At 46.7% G+C, this 15,835-nt stretch overlaps 1 protein-coding gene across 2 annotated transcripts in view; it reads right to left on the reverse strand.

Annotated features, from left to right (window-relative positions):
• CAPN14 (calpain 14) overlaps positions 1-15,835 on the reverse strand; it is a 36,016-nt gene that overhangs the window by 17,613 nt on the left and 2,568 nt on the right. Inside the window, exons 1-9 of one of the 2 annotated variants that reach the window (XM_045079272.1) lie at positions 10,116-10,289; positions 7,509-7,768; positions 6,211-6,280; positions 5,271-5,389; positions 4,998-5,134; positions 4,550-4,724; positions 3,891-3,956; positions 1,542-1,627; positions 279-353 (exon numbers count right to left, since the gene is read on the reverse strand). In XM_045079272.1, coding sequence (XP_044935207.1) covers positions 279-353; positions 1,542-1,627; positions 3,891-3,956; positions 4,550-4,724; positions 4,998-5,134; positions 5,271-5,389; positions 6,211-6,280; positions 7,509-7,733 — 953 coding nt within the window. In that variant the 5' untranslated portion in view covers positions 7,734-7,768; positions 10,116-10,289. Of the gene's footprint in view, positions 1-278; positions 354-1,541; positions 1,628-3,890; positions 3,957-4,549; positions 4,725-4,997; positions 5,135-5,270; positions 5,390-6,210; positions 6,281-7,508; positions 7,769-10,115; positions 10,290-15,835 lie in introns of those variants that run through there. The other variant, XM_045079273.1, reaches the window with a different exon arrangement.

Consider the following 15,835-nt stretch of genomic DNA (forward strand, 5'->3'; position numbering starts at 1 on the left):
TGTTTTGAGAGATACAAGAGACAGGGTAGAAAGCAGGGAGAGAGAAGGAGGTGGCCGCCCCCTTGCTCGGCACCGAGTGCCCACTGAGCGCCACGCCAGAAGTCACAGCTCTCATCATAGGGACTGTGACGGCTTGCGGGAGCTGCGGGTCCCTAACGGGTCTTTGCGATCTCTGCACACGAGGCTGCCGGGCACATGTGTGGCACCCAGTAAATATTGGCAGGCGGGGTGTCCAAATGGAAGCCAGAGCATTTGCCCCAAGTCCCCAGGTCAGATACCAGAACTCGCCATCATCACTCTTCCTCAGCAGCAGAATCTTCTCCTTGGGGCTCAGTAGCTCCCACGTACTTGAGCTGAAAAGAGAAAAGGGGTGTTTCTGTGGGGATGAAGGATTGGGGGGATGTGGGGGTGATGCTGAGAAGTGTCATTATTTCTCTCCTCCTCGAGCTGCTTTGCAAACAACTGAATCTCACATCCCGTCTTCTAAAGACAACACAGAACAGTAATTCATCCTCACAGGGCACCAAGCTCTGGGCCAGGCCCCTCACAGGCTTTATCTCACCTAAGGCTAACAACAAGTTTGCAAGGTAGGGATTTGTATTGCCATTTGAGATGTTGGGAAACAGAGGCTAAAAAAGATGAAATCACTTTCCCAAAGTCACAAAATTACGAAATGTCCGAGCACATTTGAAACGACCTTGGTACTATGTATTTTCAAAGCCCATCGTTTTGAACTTTTGTGCCTGATCACAAGGGAGTAAGGCTTTCCTGTCGTATTTCCCCACAGAAACAACTAAATATGCGACAAAATATAGAAAACAACTGTCTTCAAACATTAGACAGGAGGCAGCACCAGGTTACGATCCAGAGGAAGGGGAGGTGAATCCCAACGTCACCCAGACTCCTGCCTGAAACGAAATCCCTGGAGGGTGACACAGAGACTCCCATTCTGGTCTGAGCAGAGCTCCCAGAGGTCATGACACGGAACCAGAAGGTCCAGGCCAATCCAGATCTGTCTGTCTCTGACCCAGTGGGCCCCGAAGCACACTGAACCGTGCCCGGGACAGAACACGGATTCAACTCCAAAGACGTTAAGTGATTCATTCACTAATCACCAGTTTCTTCATCTGTAAAATGGGGATAAAATTCCCTACCTATATGAGCACTGTTCAGAGGAACAGAGATAATAAATACTCAAAGTGCTTGAAGGAAATAGGCACATAAGAGAGGTCTCTGCCTGCTCAAAGTCAAGGTAATTTTTATTTTTAAATAAATAAGGGCAGGAAAAAAATTCAAAGGGCTTAGCACAGTGCTGGCAAGCTCTCAGTAAACATTAGCTCAGTTATTATAATGAATGAAAAAACCGTCTATATGTCATTAAGCATCTTATAAATGTGAGCGATCGACCTTCACCGTCGGACCGCTCTCCTGATCCAGCTAGAGCACGAAGAACAATGTTGAATTGTCGTGCAGAGGGCAGCCTCCTTCGCAGGCTTGCCCTGCCCCATCCTCACCCCCGCCAGCCCGTCCTGGGTGTTCACCTGTCACTCCAGTCTCCTTTCCATTCCACTTTGCCCCAAGGGTTCCGCAGCCTGACTAGATATTCTGGTCCATGTTTGCAGGTCACCTGCACAAAATGAGAAGCAATTTTGGTGGCTGGGCTGAGTGCCAAACGCAAATGTTGCAGAGATCTGGGTGAGATCCGTGCCTGCCTTGAGATGAGACCTTGAAGTGGAAGACAGAAGGCCCTGAGCGTGGGGAGAAGAGAAAGTGGTTCTGCCTCTTAGAGCTGCCAAGACCTAGCGCAAGTTACTTACCCTCTCTGGGTCTGTTTCCTCATGTGTAAAGTAAAGCTAATAGCCACGTCTGCTGTAATGGGTTGAATGGTGCCCCCCTCCCCAACCAAAGACAGATCCACCCAATATCTGTCAGTGTGACCTTATTTAGTTATTTATTTTTAAATATTTATTTATTTATTTTAGTGAGAGAGAGAGAGAGTGCGCACAGGCTGGGGGGCAGAGGGAGAGAGACTCAAGCTGACTCCCCTTGGAGCTCAGAGCCCGACACAGGGCTCCATCCCGTGCCCTTGAGATCACGACCCAAGCTAAAACCGAGCTGGGTGTTTAACCGACTGTGCCACCCAGCTGCCCTAGTGTAATCCTATTTATTAAAAGGGTCTTTGCAGACATAATAGACTTAAGGAACTTGAGATGAAATCACCCTGGAGGAGTGCCTGGGTGGTTCAGTCAGGTTAGCGTCTGCCTTCGGCTCAAGTCCTTGGATCAAGCCCCATGGTCCAGCTCACTGCTCAGTGGGGAACCCACTTCTCCCTCTCCCTCTGCTGCATCCTGTCCCCTGCTTGTGCTTTCTGGCTCACTCTCTCCTCTCAAATAAATAAATAAAATCTTAAAAAAAAAAAAAAAGAGAGAGAAGAAGAGAAAAAAAAAAGAGAGAGAGAGAAAGAGAAAAGAAAAGAAAAATCACCGTGGCTTAGCAGAGTCCTAAACCCAGTGACAAGAGAAGGGAAAGTAAGGGTGGGGGAGACACAGAGGAGAAGGCCACATGGAGACGGGAGCTCTCCAGCCGAAGCTAAGGAGTGCTAGGAGCCGCCATAAGCCGGAAGAGGTGAGGAAGGACCCCCTACCACAACCCCCATAACCACCCACCCCGCCTGCACAGCTTGGTTTCAGACTTCTGGCCTCTGGAACCGTGAAAGAATAAATTTCCGTTGCTTGAAGCCCCCCAGTTTGTGGTGATTTATTATGGCAGGCCCGGGATACTAACACACCCCCTCACAGGGTTGTTGTGAGAATTGTTAACATTTGTGAAGCAGCTGGACCATGACTTAGTGCACAGGAAGTGCTACATTTTGGTAAAAACGTTAAATCAAAAAAATAAAAAAATAAATATATTAAATAAATATAAAACAAAATATGGACATAAATATATAACTAAATATTAATAAAGTCTAAGTTTTGTTAAAGAAGTATGAGAAGACATGAAAAACTCTTGACACACACACACACACACATGACTGATGCAGGTCTGGGAAGCGGAGGAAGACAGGTGGGAGCTGAGTTGCAGAGATCTGGCCGCGTAAAAGGGAACTGGAGGATTTGGGGACGTCAGGCTGTCTAGAGGACATCGGGGGCCCTCGATGATGGAACCTGCATGTTTCTCACCGGCATGCCCCATCCGCCCAGAGTACCCCTCTCCCTCAGACAAATCTACTGACCTTTCTGGGGCCAGCTCAATGCCACCTCCTCTATGAAGCCTTCCCTGATGTTCCCCAACCCAACCAGGCAAATGTCTCCTCAATGACCCCTGAGCCCCTAACACCTTTTATCTATTCTTCTCTCCACTTTCTACTTTGCTTCCTTCCCATTTTTACATACAGTTTGTCTCCATCCCTGAGCTCCGTGTAGGTAGGGTCCCTGTCTGATGCCTCTTTCCCTCCATGCTTAGCACAGCTCAAAAGATGAATAACCATGGAGAGTTATTCAGAAAGGAGGCTGACAGAAAGGAGTGTGTGAGAAAGAAGCAGGAATTTGGGTGGGAAGCCCCAGACGGGAAGGTTGTCAGTGGTAAGCCCAGAGCAAAGAGGGTCTCGAGGAAGGGCAGTGAGGCCCAGCAGGGCTGGGTGGCTGACTGGCAGGGCTTCCTCAGGGCAGAGGGGCTGGGGTGGTGTCCTGCAGGTGGCCCAGGCTGGACCCACCATGTCACTCCAGAACACAGGTGCACAGGTGCAGAGAGCCCAGCCCCTGCTTCAGCAGGTAAAGAATTGGCCCCCAAGACTGGGCACAGCTAATAATGCTCACCAAAGCCTTGGTGAGAAGCCCCGAGAGAGAAGGGGGGGCCCGAGGGGAAACAGAAGGGCTGTTTCCACCCACCTTCCTGATTCCTGTGAGGGTATAGGCATGGCCTCCCACCAGCCCATTCTCCAGCACCCTCTCCATCTGTGAAGACAAGAGAGCTCCTGTCAGCCTGCGGCTGTGTATAGGTTATTTGGGGGGCATGGGGATCGTGTGGCTGGAGCAAGGGCTTATGGGGAGGGCTGAGGGAGACCCACACAGTGGCCTCACAGTTGTCAAAGCTCTTCAGCACCCACTCGTTGGAGCCTCTTAGTCAGGATGCCATTCTGCATGATTCCCATCCCTTTGGACAGAAGACGAGCTCACATTCGGAGCTGCTAAACCATCATGTGGGGTGACAGGGTGGTCGCTTGTGGGGACGGGGCCAAACCCAGGGCTCCCTATGTTAGTTCCATGTTCTTGGTTTTTGCTAAATTAGTCAGTAAAGACCAGTTGTGCTAATACAGCCCCTTGCACCTGGTTGACACTTAGGCACAATTAGCTTGCTTGTCTACACCATCAGCATTTGACTTTGGCCCCTGAGGGCTCTGCTTGGCTGCTCGGGTTTGAACACCAGGACTCCAGGAGCGAGAGCTGGTTGGGGGTCTTGGGGACCATGCTAGGTGAGAACAGAAGCTGGCAGATGAAGGGGATGGCAGCAGGAGAGGACACTGTGCTGGTTCACAGCCCAGTCGCACCCCTGAGTGGGTCTGGCAGCCAATGAGCGTTCTGTTGTAGGTGGCTCGGGTTAGGATGTCCCAGAGGTTGCCAGGGGCTTCTGCTAGATTGAAGGTCATTGTCACCCCTCCAGTGAAGTCCACGAGCGCTTCAGACACCTGCCCGCGCTGCAAGTCTTCATAGGAGCCAGAGAGCCTGCCCAGGGAAGGAGTACAAATGGGAGTAGAAGGGAAGGGGCATTCATACTGTAGCCTGGCATGGTCCAAATGAGTCTAGTGAAGCCCCTGCTTGGTTCTTTCCTGGGTATATGCCTGCTAGTCCTTCCTTCCATCCCAGAGGCAAAGGAGAAAATATATACTGAGTCCCTGTCTTGTTAAACAACTCCATCCATTAGGGAAAGCTGAAGGGAAGGGAAGGGGGAATTGGGAAGGGAAAGGGAAGGGAAAAGATTTCTGGTGTTTGTCTTACTTGGCATAAGCTTTTTCCAGAAGAGCTCCCCAGAACAAGTTTTTGTAGGTGGAAGAGACAAACACCAGCTGGCCAGCTGCATTCACAGGGAGTCGGTCATCTATCACCACTGGCACCCACTTCCCAAAGTGCCAGAACTGGAAGGAGAAAGTGCCCACTAGTGAGTGAAGATTGCCATGGAAGATGGTCAGCCCAGGGGGCAAAGACACGACTCTCCCGAGACCCCTCTTTCCGAAGGCTTCCTCCAGGCTGGGGCACCAGCAAGTTACTCACCCAGAACTGGAAGATGCCAGCATACTTCTCAGTGAAATTCTGATTCAGGGGAACAACACGGCTCAAGATGTCCTGGTGCAAAGTCAGAGCTTGCAAAGCAGCCAAGAACCAGCAGTCTCCTAAGCCAGAGAGCACACAGCATCTGCACGGTGTACTTCCTACATTCTACAGGTGTTTGCATCAATCTACTGAAGACATTACATGCAAGAAATGCCTAGGCCCAGCTGCTTTTCTCCCTGGGCTTGTAGCCCAGTTTAGCAGAAGGGAAAGATATACCAAGGAGGAAGACAGTTGAGTGAGCAGAAGGTGGGGAAGAGCACTGGCAGGAATCTCAACTTGACACCAAGAACTGAACCACATTCCTGGACCAGCTTCCTGAAGGCCACATCCTCAGGAACTTGGATGCAAACACAACCAAACTTTTCTAAAGTCCTGCTTCTGTAACTGATGTATGCTCTTCTGGAAAGATCTCAACCCTTCCACGCTCCATTACCCCCATCTGTGAAACAGGTATCGCTACATTTGTGCCTTCCTTTGTGGCCATGGGTTTTTTCCTAGTCCCCCCAAAAAGAAAGTCAGGATGAGGATAGGCTTGGGCTATATACTTGGACTCTAGATGGGGCATCTAGTGACTGGTGTGCCAAAATGGACTCATTATGGGGACTAGAACAGAGGGAGCACATTCTTCCAAGACAAAACCCAGACCTGTAAACTGGTAATGAGGGTTGTCCTAGGGGAAAGTTTTAGCATTCCCATGTACCCTCAGAGGACCAGTTATTATCATTTTCCTGGCGAAGGACACGGACTTCAAGGTGGAGTTCAGGGTGGCCATTTCCCCCATTGGGACCTCTCAGATCCACTCTTTCCCACTCCATTCTGCCTTGGCTGGGTCAGGCTCGTGGCTGCCAGGTCTGCATGTCCAGGGGCTGTACACACTTACCTACCACTCCCTGGCACAGGTCCAGCCTTTTGGCATTGGCAGAGTAGAACTGGGGATTGTTATGTAACTCCTGCAGGGGACAGACAGAATTGTCCTTTTGACCAAGAAGCTCCTTGAGCTACAGTGACCGCAGTTTCCCATACCTCAAGATTGGACTTATGGGACACAGATATGGAATATATATGAAATCGGGACTGTCCCAGGCAAGCTGGCATATGGATTCAGCCCATCACATTTCTCATTCCTTCTTGTAGCCCATGGAAGCCAGAGTTCGAGAGAACTCTGTGTGGATCCTGAGAAATAGCACTGGTACCCAAAATGCCTTTGCCTGGAGTTTCTGTTAAAATAGAAGTATGTCTTTTAGAGGGTGTTCATATTTTTTCTTAGAGATCTTCCCATTGTCCTGATTCTCCTCCTCCTCCTCCTTCCTACCCTACCACCCAACAGAATGGCCTTTTTGCCTTTCTGTGCTACATGCAGGGGGTGGTGGCAGTGGGAGTGGGGCAGGTGGTCTCTGCTCCACAGTGAGGACTAAAGCCCTCATGTTCAGCATAGGCACAGCTCACCCAACGTCAGGTGTGACAGACTCTACATCAGCAGTTCCCGAATTTTCAGGGAAAAGTAGAATCTTGGCTGCTATCTAGTTTGGGAGGCCCACTTGGGAATTTTGCACACAGAAGGGACTTAATCTGGGGCCATACGCTTTGATGGGAAGGCTGAACAGGGCCCAGAGGGTGGTGAATCTGTGGCAAACCTGACTCCACTTTGTTCCCCAGCCATGTTGAGGAAAATTATTGTATAATTCAAGTTTGGTGGGGGCTGGATTGCCTTTGAACACAGTAAGTTGCCTTTTAAAGGAATTGTCAAAGCACTTTAGAAAGTGAAGAACATTGCTGTAAGGTGATTAATAGCTTCTTAATTTATGTCTTCCTTGGGCCTGATTTAAGGGTTAAGGGTGAAAGTATGTGAGAATGTGTCTTCCTGGTCGATGGCATTGGTGGTGGCTCAGGATGCCCTGCCAGCTTGGATGAGACCCAACAGTACTTTGGCTATGGCTGCCCAGCATATTTCTGAGTAGGGGCCGAGGGAGATCACATCTCAGATCCCTTTCAGCACCACCCCTGGTTTTCTCCATCTAGAGAATGGGAATGTGGGCACTCACCCACTGCCTTCACCTGGGGATCAATGGCAGTGAGTAAGACATGGCATCTGGAACACTCCCCAAGGAAGGTCTGGGCTGACTTGTGTGTGTGTGTGTGTGTGTGTGTGTACTGTGGGGAAGCTCCCTCCTCCCTTACCGGAGGCCTCTTCCATTGTAGGCCAGGTGGCAGCTTCCGCAGCAGGGGCCCGCTGCCCACCGAGCGCAGACTGGCTGGAAAGCTCTCATCTTCAAAGAGGTGGCCTTCCATCAGGCACCTTTCCCTCAGGGACTCATAGTCTTGCTTGGAGAGCTGTGAGGAGCCCCGCAATGAGTTCTTCTGCCCCAACTTCCATCTGCCTCGGAAAGGTAGCCACAGAGACATGGTCGAGTGGGTCTTCTGGATGGTTTCTGTTGCTCCTGGAATGGAGAGCCCATGTTCAGTTTACTCACTGCCTGTTGACCCTGTGCCATTCCCCCAGCGAGGAGGAGGATGGAGAGGTGAGACAGACTGCAGCATCTTGTCTGATTCTCGTCCCAGAGAGTGAGGTCCTTGAGCACTGGTTCCAGTGCTGGGGTTCTGATGGGGTTCTGGGCTCCCGCAGCCAAGGCCTGAGGGAAAGGAGGGGTCTCTTCAGCCTCAGGGCTGGGTCCTGGGCCCCTGACCATGCCAATGACACAAGGACACTTCTGCTTAGGGGGGCAGGGGAAGGAGGAGAGTAGCAGGAAGCTAAAGTTCAGTTCATTGGACTGAGGGTCCCTGTGCCAGACAAGGAAGGAGCAGTCACTACCCTTTCTGTCTTCCCTCACAGGGCCTTTCTGCTGTCACTCCCAAGCTCACACACGTCCTTCTACTTGCTCTAATGTCCTTTTCTGTCTTCCCTGCAAAACCATGTCTCTAGCTTTCCTCCTTCTACATATTCTTCAAATCAACTCCTTCTTTAAAGATATTTTTGGCAATGTAAAAAAAATCACATATGTATTATGGTGAATACCGAAAGGTCTGTACCTACCTGTTTTCTTCTTCACCTTATTATTAATAGGATACCAGTTTTGATCAATGAATAAAACCTGATTTCCCAGAGCTTCCTGCTGGACAGGTTGGCCATTGAGATGAAGGTGGCAGTCTACTAGGTGAGGCTTTTGGAAAAGTTATGACTTTCCCAATTTTTCCAGTTGGCACTACTTCTGAATTCCCCCCATCCCAATCCTGGGAAAGCAGATGTAACAGCTAGAGAGGGACCACTAGGTAAAAAACCACATGCTAGAAGGAGTCTGGATCTTGATGACTGCCTTGAACAAATGGTCCAGACTTGCCTGCAGTCTCCAATGGTGGCTTGCCTCCAGGCTTATTACATGAAAAGGACAAACCATTTGCTTACTTAAGCCATGAGAGTGGCCAGACTCGGCAGTGCTCTCTATGTTAGCCAGTGTTACGTGTCTGTTACATACAACCACAGCACTCTCAAGTGATACTCAATGGCCTAGAAAATTTTACATACACTTTTGGGAGATCAACGGATTCTTCTTCTGAAGCTCATCAACAACCTTCACACTGAGAGCTCTGCCAGCCGATTGGACCCCACCAGCCCCAATATTCTAACATATCTTTAAATCGCCTATGTCTATTTTTGTGCAGTAGTTGATTCATTAAGCCAGTGATTTCATGGCCTTTGTGATTTGTATTCCTATCTACTTAGAATCTGAAAATGTCAGAGCTAGAATATGGCTTAGTAATCATCAAATCCAGTATTTCCCCAAAATTATTTTAGCAGTGGAGTTCCTTCTTCAAATGAAATCCTACAGAAACTCAAGGGTAAAGGCTTGAGTTTACAGATTGGACCTCAGTGCAGCTTTGCAAGATTTCTCATTTTATGGTTTGAAAACCACCAATCTTATCTTGCTCCTCTCATTTTTCAAGTGTTAAAACCAAAACCTGTTCATCCATTGGCTCACCAAAAATTTTATTGGGAATTTTTCATCTGTCAGGCTTGAGCTAAGTATCATTCATGAGAGACAGTCCCTGCCCTCCTGGCTTTTCCAACCTAGTAGGGGTCAAGTAACCTTCTCAGGGCTACCCAGGGAAAATTCATCAGAACCCTATCTAGAACTCAGGGCCCTGACTCCCACAACAGTGCTCAGCCCTCCATGTCAACAGCTCCTATTTGTGCCAGTACAGTGCTTGGGACAGAATGTATATGCACTAAAAGCAGCCTTCAAACAAGCCTAGTCCAAGTATGAGTACTCCCTCCCAGCTGTATGAGTGATCTTCGTTCATCAGGATACTGCCTATCCTCCAAACTCCAACTTTATTCCCACCACCAGGAAACCTTCCTTGTGTGTCTAGTCTTCACTGAGTTCCCCTCAACTTGACTGTCTACTGTTCCATCATCTACCACCGAGGACACCCAATCACCTTCTAACTGGTTCTTCTCAAATTATCACTAGTGAAGCACCTGTATTCTTTTCAGCTTGCCACAGAAATTAACAGAAATAAATATTAAATTTATTTTATAAATTTATATATATATTCATATATTTTAAAAATTTATATTTATATAATATATAGTTTATATTTATAAATTTATTTTGTAAATTTATTTTTATAAATTATTAGATTTACTTTAAAATAAATTAATAAATTATTTAAAAATGAAATTCAAAAAGGATACGTAAAATACAAGCCCTCTTTTAAAATTTTTTTTCAGATTCAACAGAAATAAAATTATTTGATAAATTACTCTAAAATAAGGTTCTAAACACTTACCTTTAGTTTTTGTATTCAGCCTAACATGCACCGCTAGCAATCAGTTTCTGAAATGGTTTTGTTCTTGGATCCCATTGTGGGCTCTGCTCTGAGTGATTCACACACGGAAACCTCCTCTGCCTAACACCCTTTTTTCCCCCGACTGGATTAACACTGGTGGAATGCTGTTTGTCTCACACCCTTACCTCTCTCTGAGGTCAGGGCAGTCTGATTCCCGGCTGTTCTTATTTGTCACAAGTGTATTCACACTTCCTGGGGGACGACCCTGTACTCTCCTACCTTGGCTTACAGGGATCCAAACGTTATTACTGGGCCCTTGGATTTTCCCCTGAGTTTCTTCCTGATATAGACCATCAGACTATGCTTCCTCTGCCCTAACTCCTTCTTCCAGACATTTACATCTGTCAACAAACACAAAGCCACACAGAGGCTATCTTACTTTTTTTTCAAGCCTGAAGAGCAATCCTTTAAATCTTGAGGTGTGACCAATAATAGTGGGTCCCTTGGCTTCAGAACCAGATCCAGGCTCAGGCCCTCCCTCCCGAAGGTCACTGGGGAGGGTCACTGCTGGGTCACACTCAGATTCCTCTCCATGCCTGAAAACATTGCTTCTTATGAGAAGTCATGGTGCCTTGTCGGGCTCAGAGGCTTAAATACCCATCACAAGATGCTTCCACCCTCCAAATTGCAGAAAGAGGCCAAACCCATACACATCTTATCTTTAAATAAATACTCCTAAGGCACCTTAAGGAGAGTCTAGACCCAGATGTGGGTAGCTGGCGGGTCTGAAATGTCTTCTGTATGTTACCACCTATGACTGAAATGGGCTCTTTCTCAGATTGCCATAGCACTCTGCAAAGGGCCAGGTATATCTTGGTTGTATTTGGAAACTCATTTTAACTACTGTAAGTAAACAGTGTTGGAGCAGGCCCATAACAGAAGACTATGCAAATGAATAGGGAAAAGCTGATTGAGGCACATGATATTCAAGTGTGCAGCCTAAAGGCACAGAGCCCGTGCCTGAGCATCCTTTCCTTGCCACCCAAGAAGGTGTTAGACTTCTCTGTCACATTCTTCATGTCAGGATTCATTTGTACTCCGCAAAGAAGTAGTCAGAGCCTCCATTTCACTTTTCTGCATTGGCTCCACTCACCTTCTCTATAGACTTTAGGGCAAGATGGGGAGCTCTATAATGGTGAGGGGAGTCCCTGGTGCTCTTAATCCAGATGAAGCCTTTTGGTGCTAACTGCCTGGTGAACACTGAGGGACATTACCAGGTGAGACACATGAATACTCCATGCCTTGAGTCCCTGCCCTGATATGCGGTTAATTCACATGTGCATTGAACACCTACTATGCACCAGACACTGTACTCATGCTAAACACATACACGTAAGTATAGAGTTGGGGCTCTGGAAAGGAAACAAAAGAGATAAGAACCACATTCTCATTCACAGGTGCTATGGACCTGTAGCATCCTCCTAAGGGATGATTGATTTCCACAGAACTCTGGCATCCTGCCACAACCCACCAAGCTGTCAGAAGTAAAATTGGAAAAGAAACCTAGGCTTCTTGTACAGTGGTCTGTCTGAATGATAAAAAGCATTGGATTGGAAACATAATCAATTCTAGGGTCTGGACAGCTGGAACAAAAGAACAAGACTAACTGTTGGCCCTGCCTGATTTATCTTGGGCAGGGACTGTACTTCTTTTGTGTAATAGGAGCACTAGATTTGGAATTAGAAAACCAGGGAAGTGGCTGGGTTTGTCACCTCCTACCTCTGTGACTATGGGCAAGACCCTTACCCTCTCTGAGCTGGTCTCCTTACCTGTAAAATGGAGATGACACATACTGTAAACTCTCAGGACTCAAAAGAGCTAATGATAAAGTTTGAAAAAACTTTAGTCTAAAGCAGGAGTTGGCAAACTATGGCCCATGGGCCAAATCTGGCCCATTGTTGGTTTTTGTAAATAAATTCATTGAAACACAGGTATGCTACCTGTTTATGTACTATCTATGGCTATTTCTGCAACATACGTTACAACAGCAGAATTGGGTAGTTGCAAAAGACATCATACAGCCAACAAGCCTGAAATATTTATTGGTTGGCCCTTTATAGACAAATTGGCTTAAATCATGGTCTAACTCCATAAATATTATGGCACGATGCTAGACACAGTGGTAGGTTCCAAATAGTAATTCAGAGAATAAAATGTGATTAAGTGGGTTCATCATTAAGAATTTATGTTAATGCAACAGAATTTTTTCTCTAATTGATTCATTAATTTTTTATAGACTCAACATTTACGGTTACATTTATGTCTCAAAAAGACTTGAAGATGTGGCCTGCCATTCCTCTCTGCTAAAGTCTTGTCTCTAATTCATTTTTCAGATGTGATGACATCAGACATTCCTTGGAAGTTTCAGGTGGTTTTGCGGTTACTGATTATGAATAGGAAAACCCACATCTCTATGTACAGATCATGATCTGTTTGTAAAAGAGGAAGTTATTTGGCAATGTAGGGGAGCAAAATTTTCCTCCCCGAAGTGTGTCTTTGTGGAGTGTGGATTATTTTAAGCTGTTTATTTTTTTTAAAGATTTTATTTATTTATTTGACAGAGAGATCACAAGTAGGCAGAGAGGCAGGCGGGGGAGGAAGGAGTGGGGGAGGTGGGAGGGAAGAGCCTGATGCGGGGCTCAATCCCAGGACCCTGGGATCATGACCTGAGCTGAAGGCAGAGGCTTTAACCCACTGAGCCACCCAGGTGCCCTTATGCTGTTTATTTTTAAGAAGCAGAAGACTCAAGAAGTTTTTCTTTTTTGCTACCCTCCTAATGCCTAAGAAAGTTTAGATAGAGGACTTATTTCAGAAAAAGAACTATTACCATAGATAACTATAGTACAATATGAACTAGGTGTGTTAGAGAGGATGGGACCTAGAAAAGTCTGTTGGTTAAAATTCTTCTCTATCTTCCATTGTTGCTATGGGCCCAGCAAACATTTGTTTACTCTTTTACTCCTTTTCATCTTTACGTGGATCGTGTTCCTTTCCTGTCAAGACCTAGACCCCTGCCTCCTTTTCTGGAGTTCTGGATGGCATATAAGCTTCAATTGCCTGACAGCCTGTGGGCCTCCTATTCTTATGGAAGCTCTCTTGCTTACATAATTAAATTTGATTTTCCCCTGTTAATCTGTTTCCTGTCAATTTAATTCTTAGATCAGCCAAAAGAAGCTGGGAGGGTAAAGGAAAAATTTTCCTCCCAACAGCAAAATTAATGGTTTGAAAGGATCATGAAAGTTTTTATTATTTAGATATGTCTAATTTAGATATAGTTTGTAACAGAAGACCCCAAGCCCCCCTATATTAGGGAAGACATCTGTCTTTGAGGAAACAAGAATGTGGACCAACCATGAGCTACAGAAGATAAGAATGGTATTTATTTTTTTCTAGATTTACAGAGCCGGGTGATACATCATGAATAAACAGATGCCTGACAAATACTTGCTGACAGGTTGACTAAATGAACAAATAGTTGGTTCTTCATTTGTAAAACATAAAGGATGATAAAGCCTGCCCTCTCCACCTCTCCTGATTGAAGCTGAAATGAGATACAGGCTATGAAATATTTTGGGGAGCTGGCAATCATTTGGCTGCTCTTCTGTTGTTCTGACCACATCCCCGAGAATTGGTTTTGGTTGAGATTTGCTTTTAGGAGCCTCATAACAGCCTTGCCTTCTAATCCATGCTGGCTTGGAAGTAACTTTCCTGGGGGAATTATGCAGGTTCCAAGGCAAAGCACCCTGGGGAACAAAGTAAAATCAAGGTCATCCTTCAAGGAGAAAAGAGTCTCCAAGGGGAATATACACCTTGGCAGTAGACTGGGTGGGGAGGAGGGGCAGGAAATGTCCTGCCTTAGCTGGTGACGCTAAGGGTTCCTATGGGCTGATTACGTACTTATTTGGAGAGATTAAAATTTTGTGGAGCTCTCTTTTCACTCCCAACTGCCCCATCTGTCATCTGACTCCATGGGACACTGAAGAGCCACAGATCTGCGGCTTTGTAGAACTACAGGCACCCTCATAGAGATAACTTTCCTTGGGCGTAGGAATATTCCCTGAGCCTGTGTGGAAGATGTCACTCACTGTATATGAACCAAATATCAGGACAAAAGGAATTTGGTGGTCACCCCACTCAACACTCCTGTGTACAGTTAAGACTTCTGAGGAGGTCTAATGGGCTCTCAGCCTGCTCAGCTTCATGGGGGTGAGCCTCTCATCCCGAATCCCAGTGCGGTCACTCTGTTCCCTCAAGCCTGCTTCTGGTCTTGTAGCTCCCACCCAGGAGATCACCAAACCCTAGCCTCAGGTCAGTCCCTTCTCTTATTTCTCCACCGCCTTCCACACTTCAATGGACTAAGCCTTTCAATTTTTCCCTCTTCTGAACATTTCAAAACGCATTTGAATAGTTTTAAAACAGATCTAGAGGAGTTACTTTTATTTTTTTAGGAGTATTTGCATCTCAAAGGAGTCACAGACTTAGTGCTGCATTGCCTGGTCAGGCAGAGGCAGCTTTTCTTCCAACTGGTCCTGCATTTACCTTCTGAGTGGCCAATTTCACAGCACTCCCCTCAGATCGACACAGCCCATGGTCTCAAACCCAACAGCTGGGCTCTTGGTGTTTTGGCCCCTTTCTGCGTAAACAACCTACATCACACACCTCTTCTCTATTCCAACTTATCTTTTCATGGGTGCACAAATACAAGGTGTTTCTTGCTCTCTCTGCTTCAAATAAAACCATCCTTCAAAGTTCAGCTCAGGTTTCCCTTCCTCCCCAGAGCCTTCTCTACCCCGCCAGCACATTTGATCTTCTCCTCACAGCTGAGTCACCTCATGATGTACTGATGTTCTCACCTTAGAAAAGGTATTCTAGGGGCGCCTGGGTGGCTCAGTGGTGAAAGCCTCTGCCTTCAGCTCAGGTCATGATCCCAGGATCCTGGGATCAAGCCTCACATCCGGGTCTCTGCTCAGCAGGGAGCCTGCCTCCTCCTCTCTCTCTCTCTGCCTGCCTCTCTGCCTACTTGTGATCTGTCTGTCAAATAAATAAAAAATCTTAAAAAAAAAAAAAAAGAAAGAAAGAAAAGGTATTCTAAGGGTCTCCGATATTTGGTGACAGGCAGAGATCACTGTAAAAGCAGCTGCCCAGAAAGAACAATCCTGAATCTGACCTAGTGCTCCGTTGCCCATTGTTCAAGTGTGTAAACCAGGTAGGAGGATGCTGGGTAAGATCACACCCTGCCCCCCGGAATGCTCAGTCCTGGACTTGAGGAGTGGTAGCTTTGCATATTAGGTTATGATTTACACTATTCTAGAACACCAAGCTGTGTAGTTCGACACTAAGGCAAAACTTTGGGGACAGTAAGCTAATCAAAAACATCTTTTTTTTTTTTTAAAGATTTTATTTATTTGATAGAGAGAGATCACAAGTAGGCAGAGAGGCAGGCAGAGAGAGAGAGGAGGAAGCAGGCTCCCTGCTAAGCAGAGAGCCCGATGCGGGACTCGATCCCAGGACCCTGAGATCATGACCTGAGCCGAAGGCAGTGGCTTAACCCACTGAGCCACCCAGGCGCCCTCAAAAACATCTTTTAGGAAGACAACGTGGCCATGAATATTAAAGCTAAACATATATACAGCCTACGACACAACAATCCCTGGGCATCA

The sequence above is a fragment of the Mustela putorius genome, unplaced genomic scaffold (genome assembly GCF_011764305.1).
Source record: "Mustela putorius furo isolate JIRA1106 unplaced genomic scaffold, ASM1176430v1.1 tig00000281_pilon_pilon_pilon, whole genome shotgun sequence".
NCBI classification, from domain to species: Eukaryota; Metazoa; Chordata; class Mammalia; order Carnivora; family Mustelidae; genus Mustela; species Mustela putorius.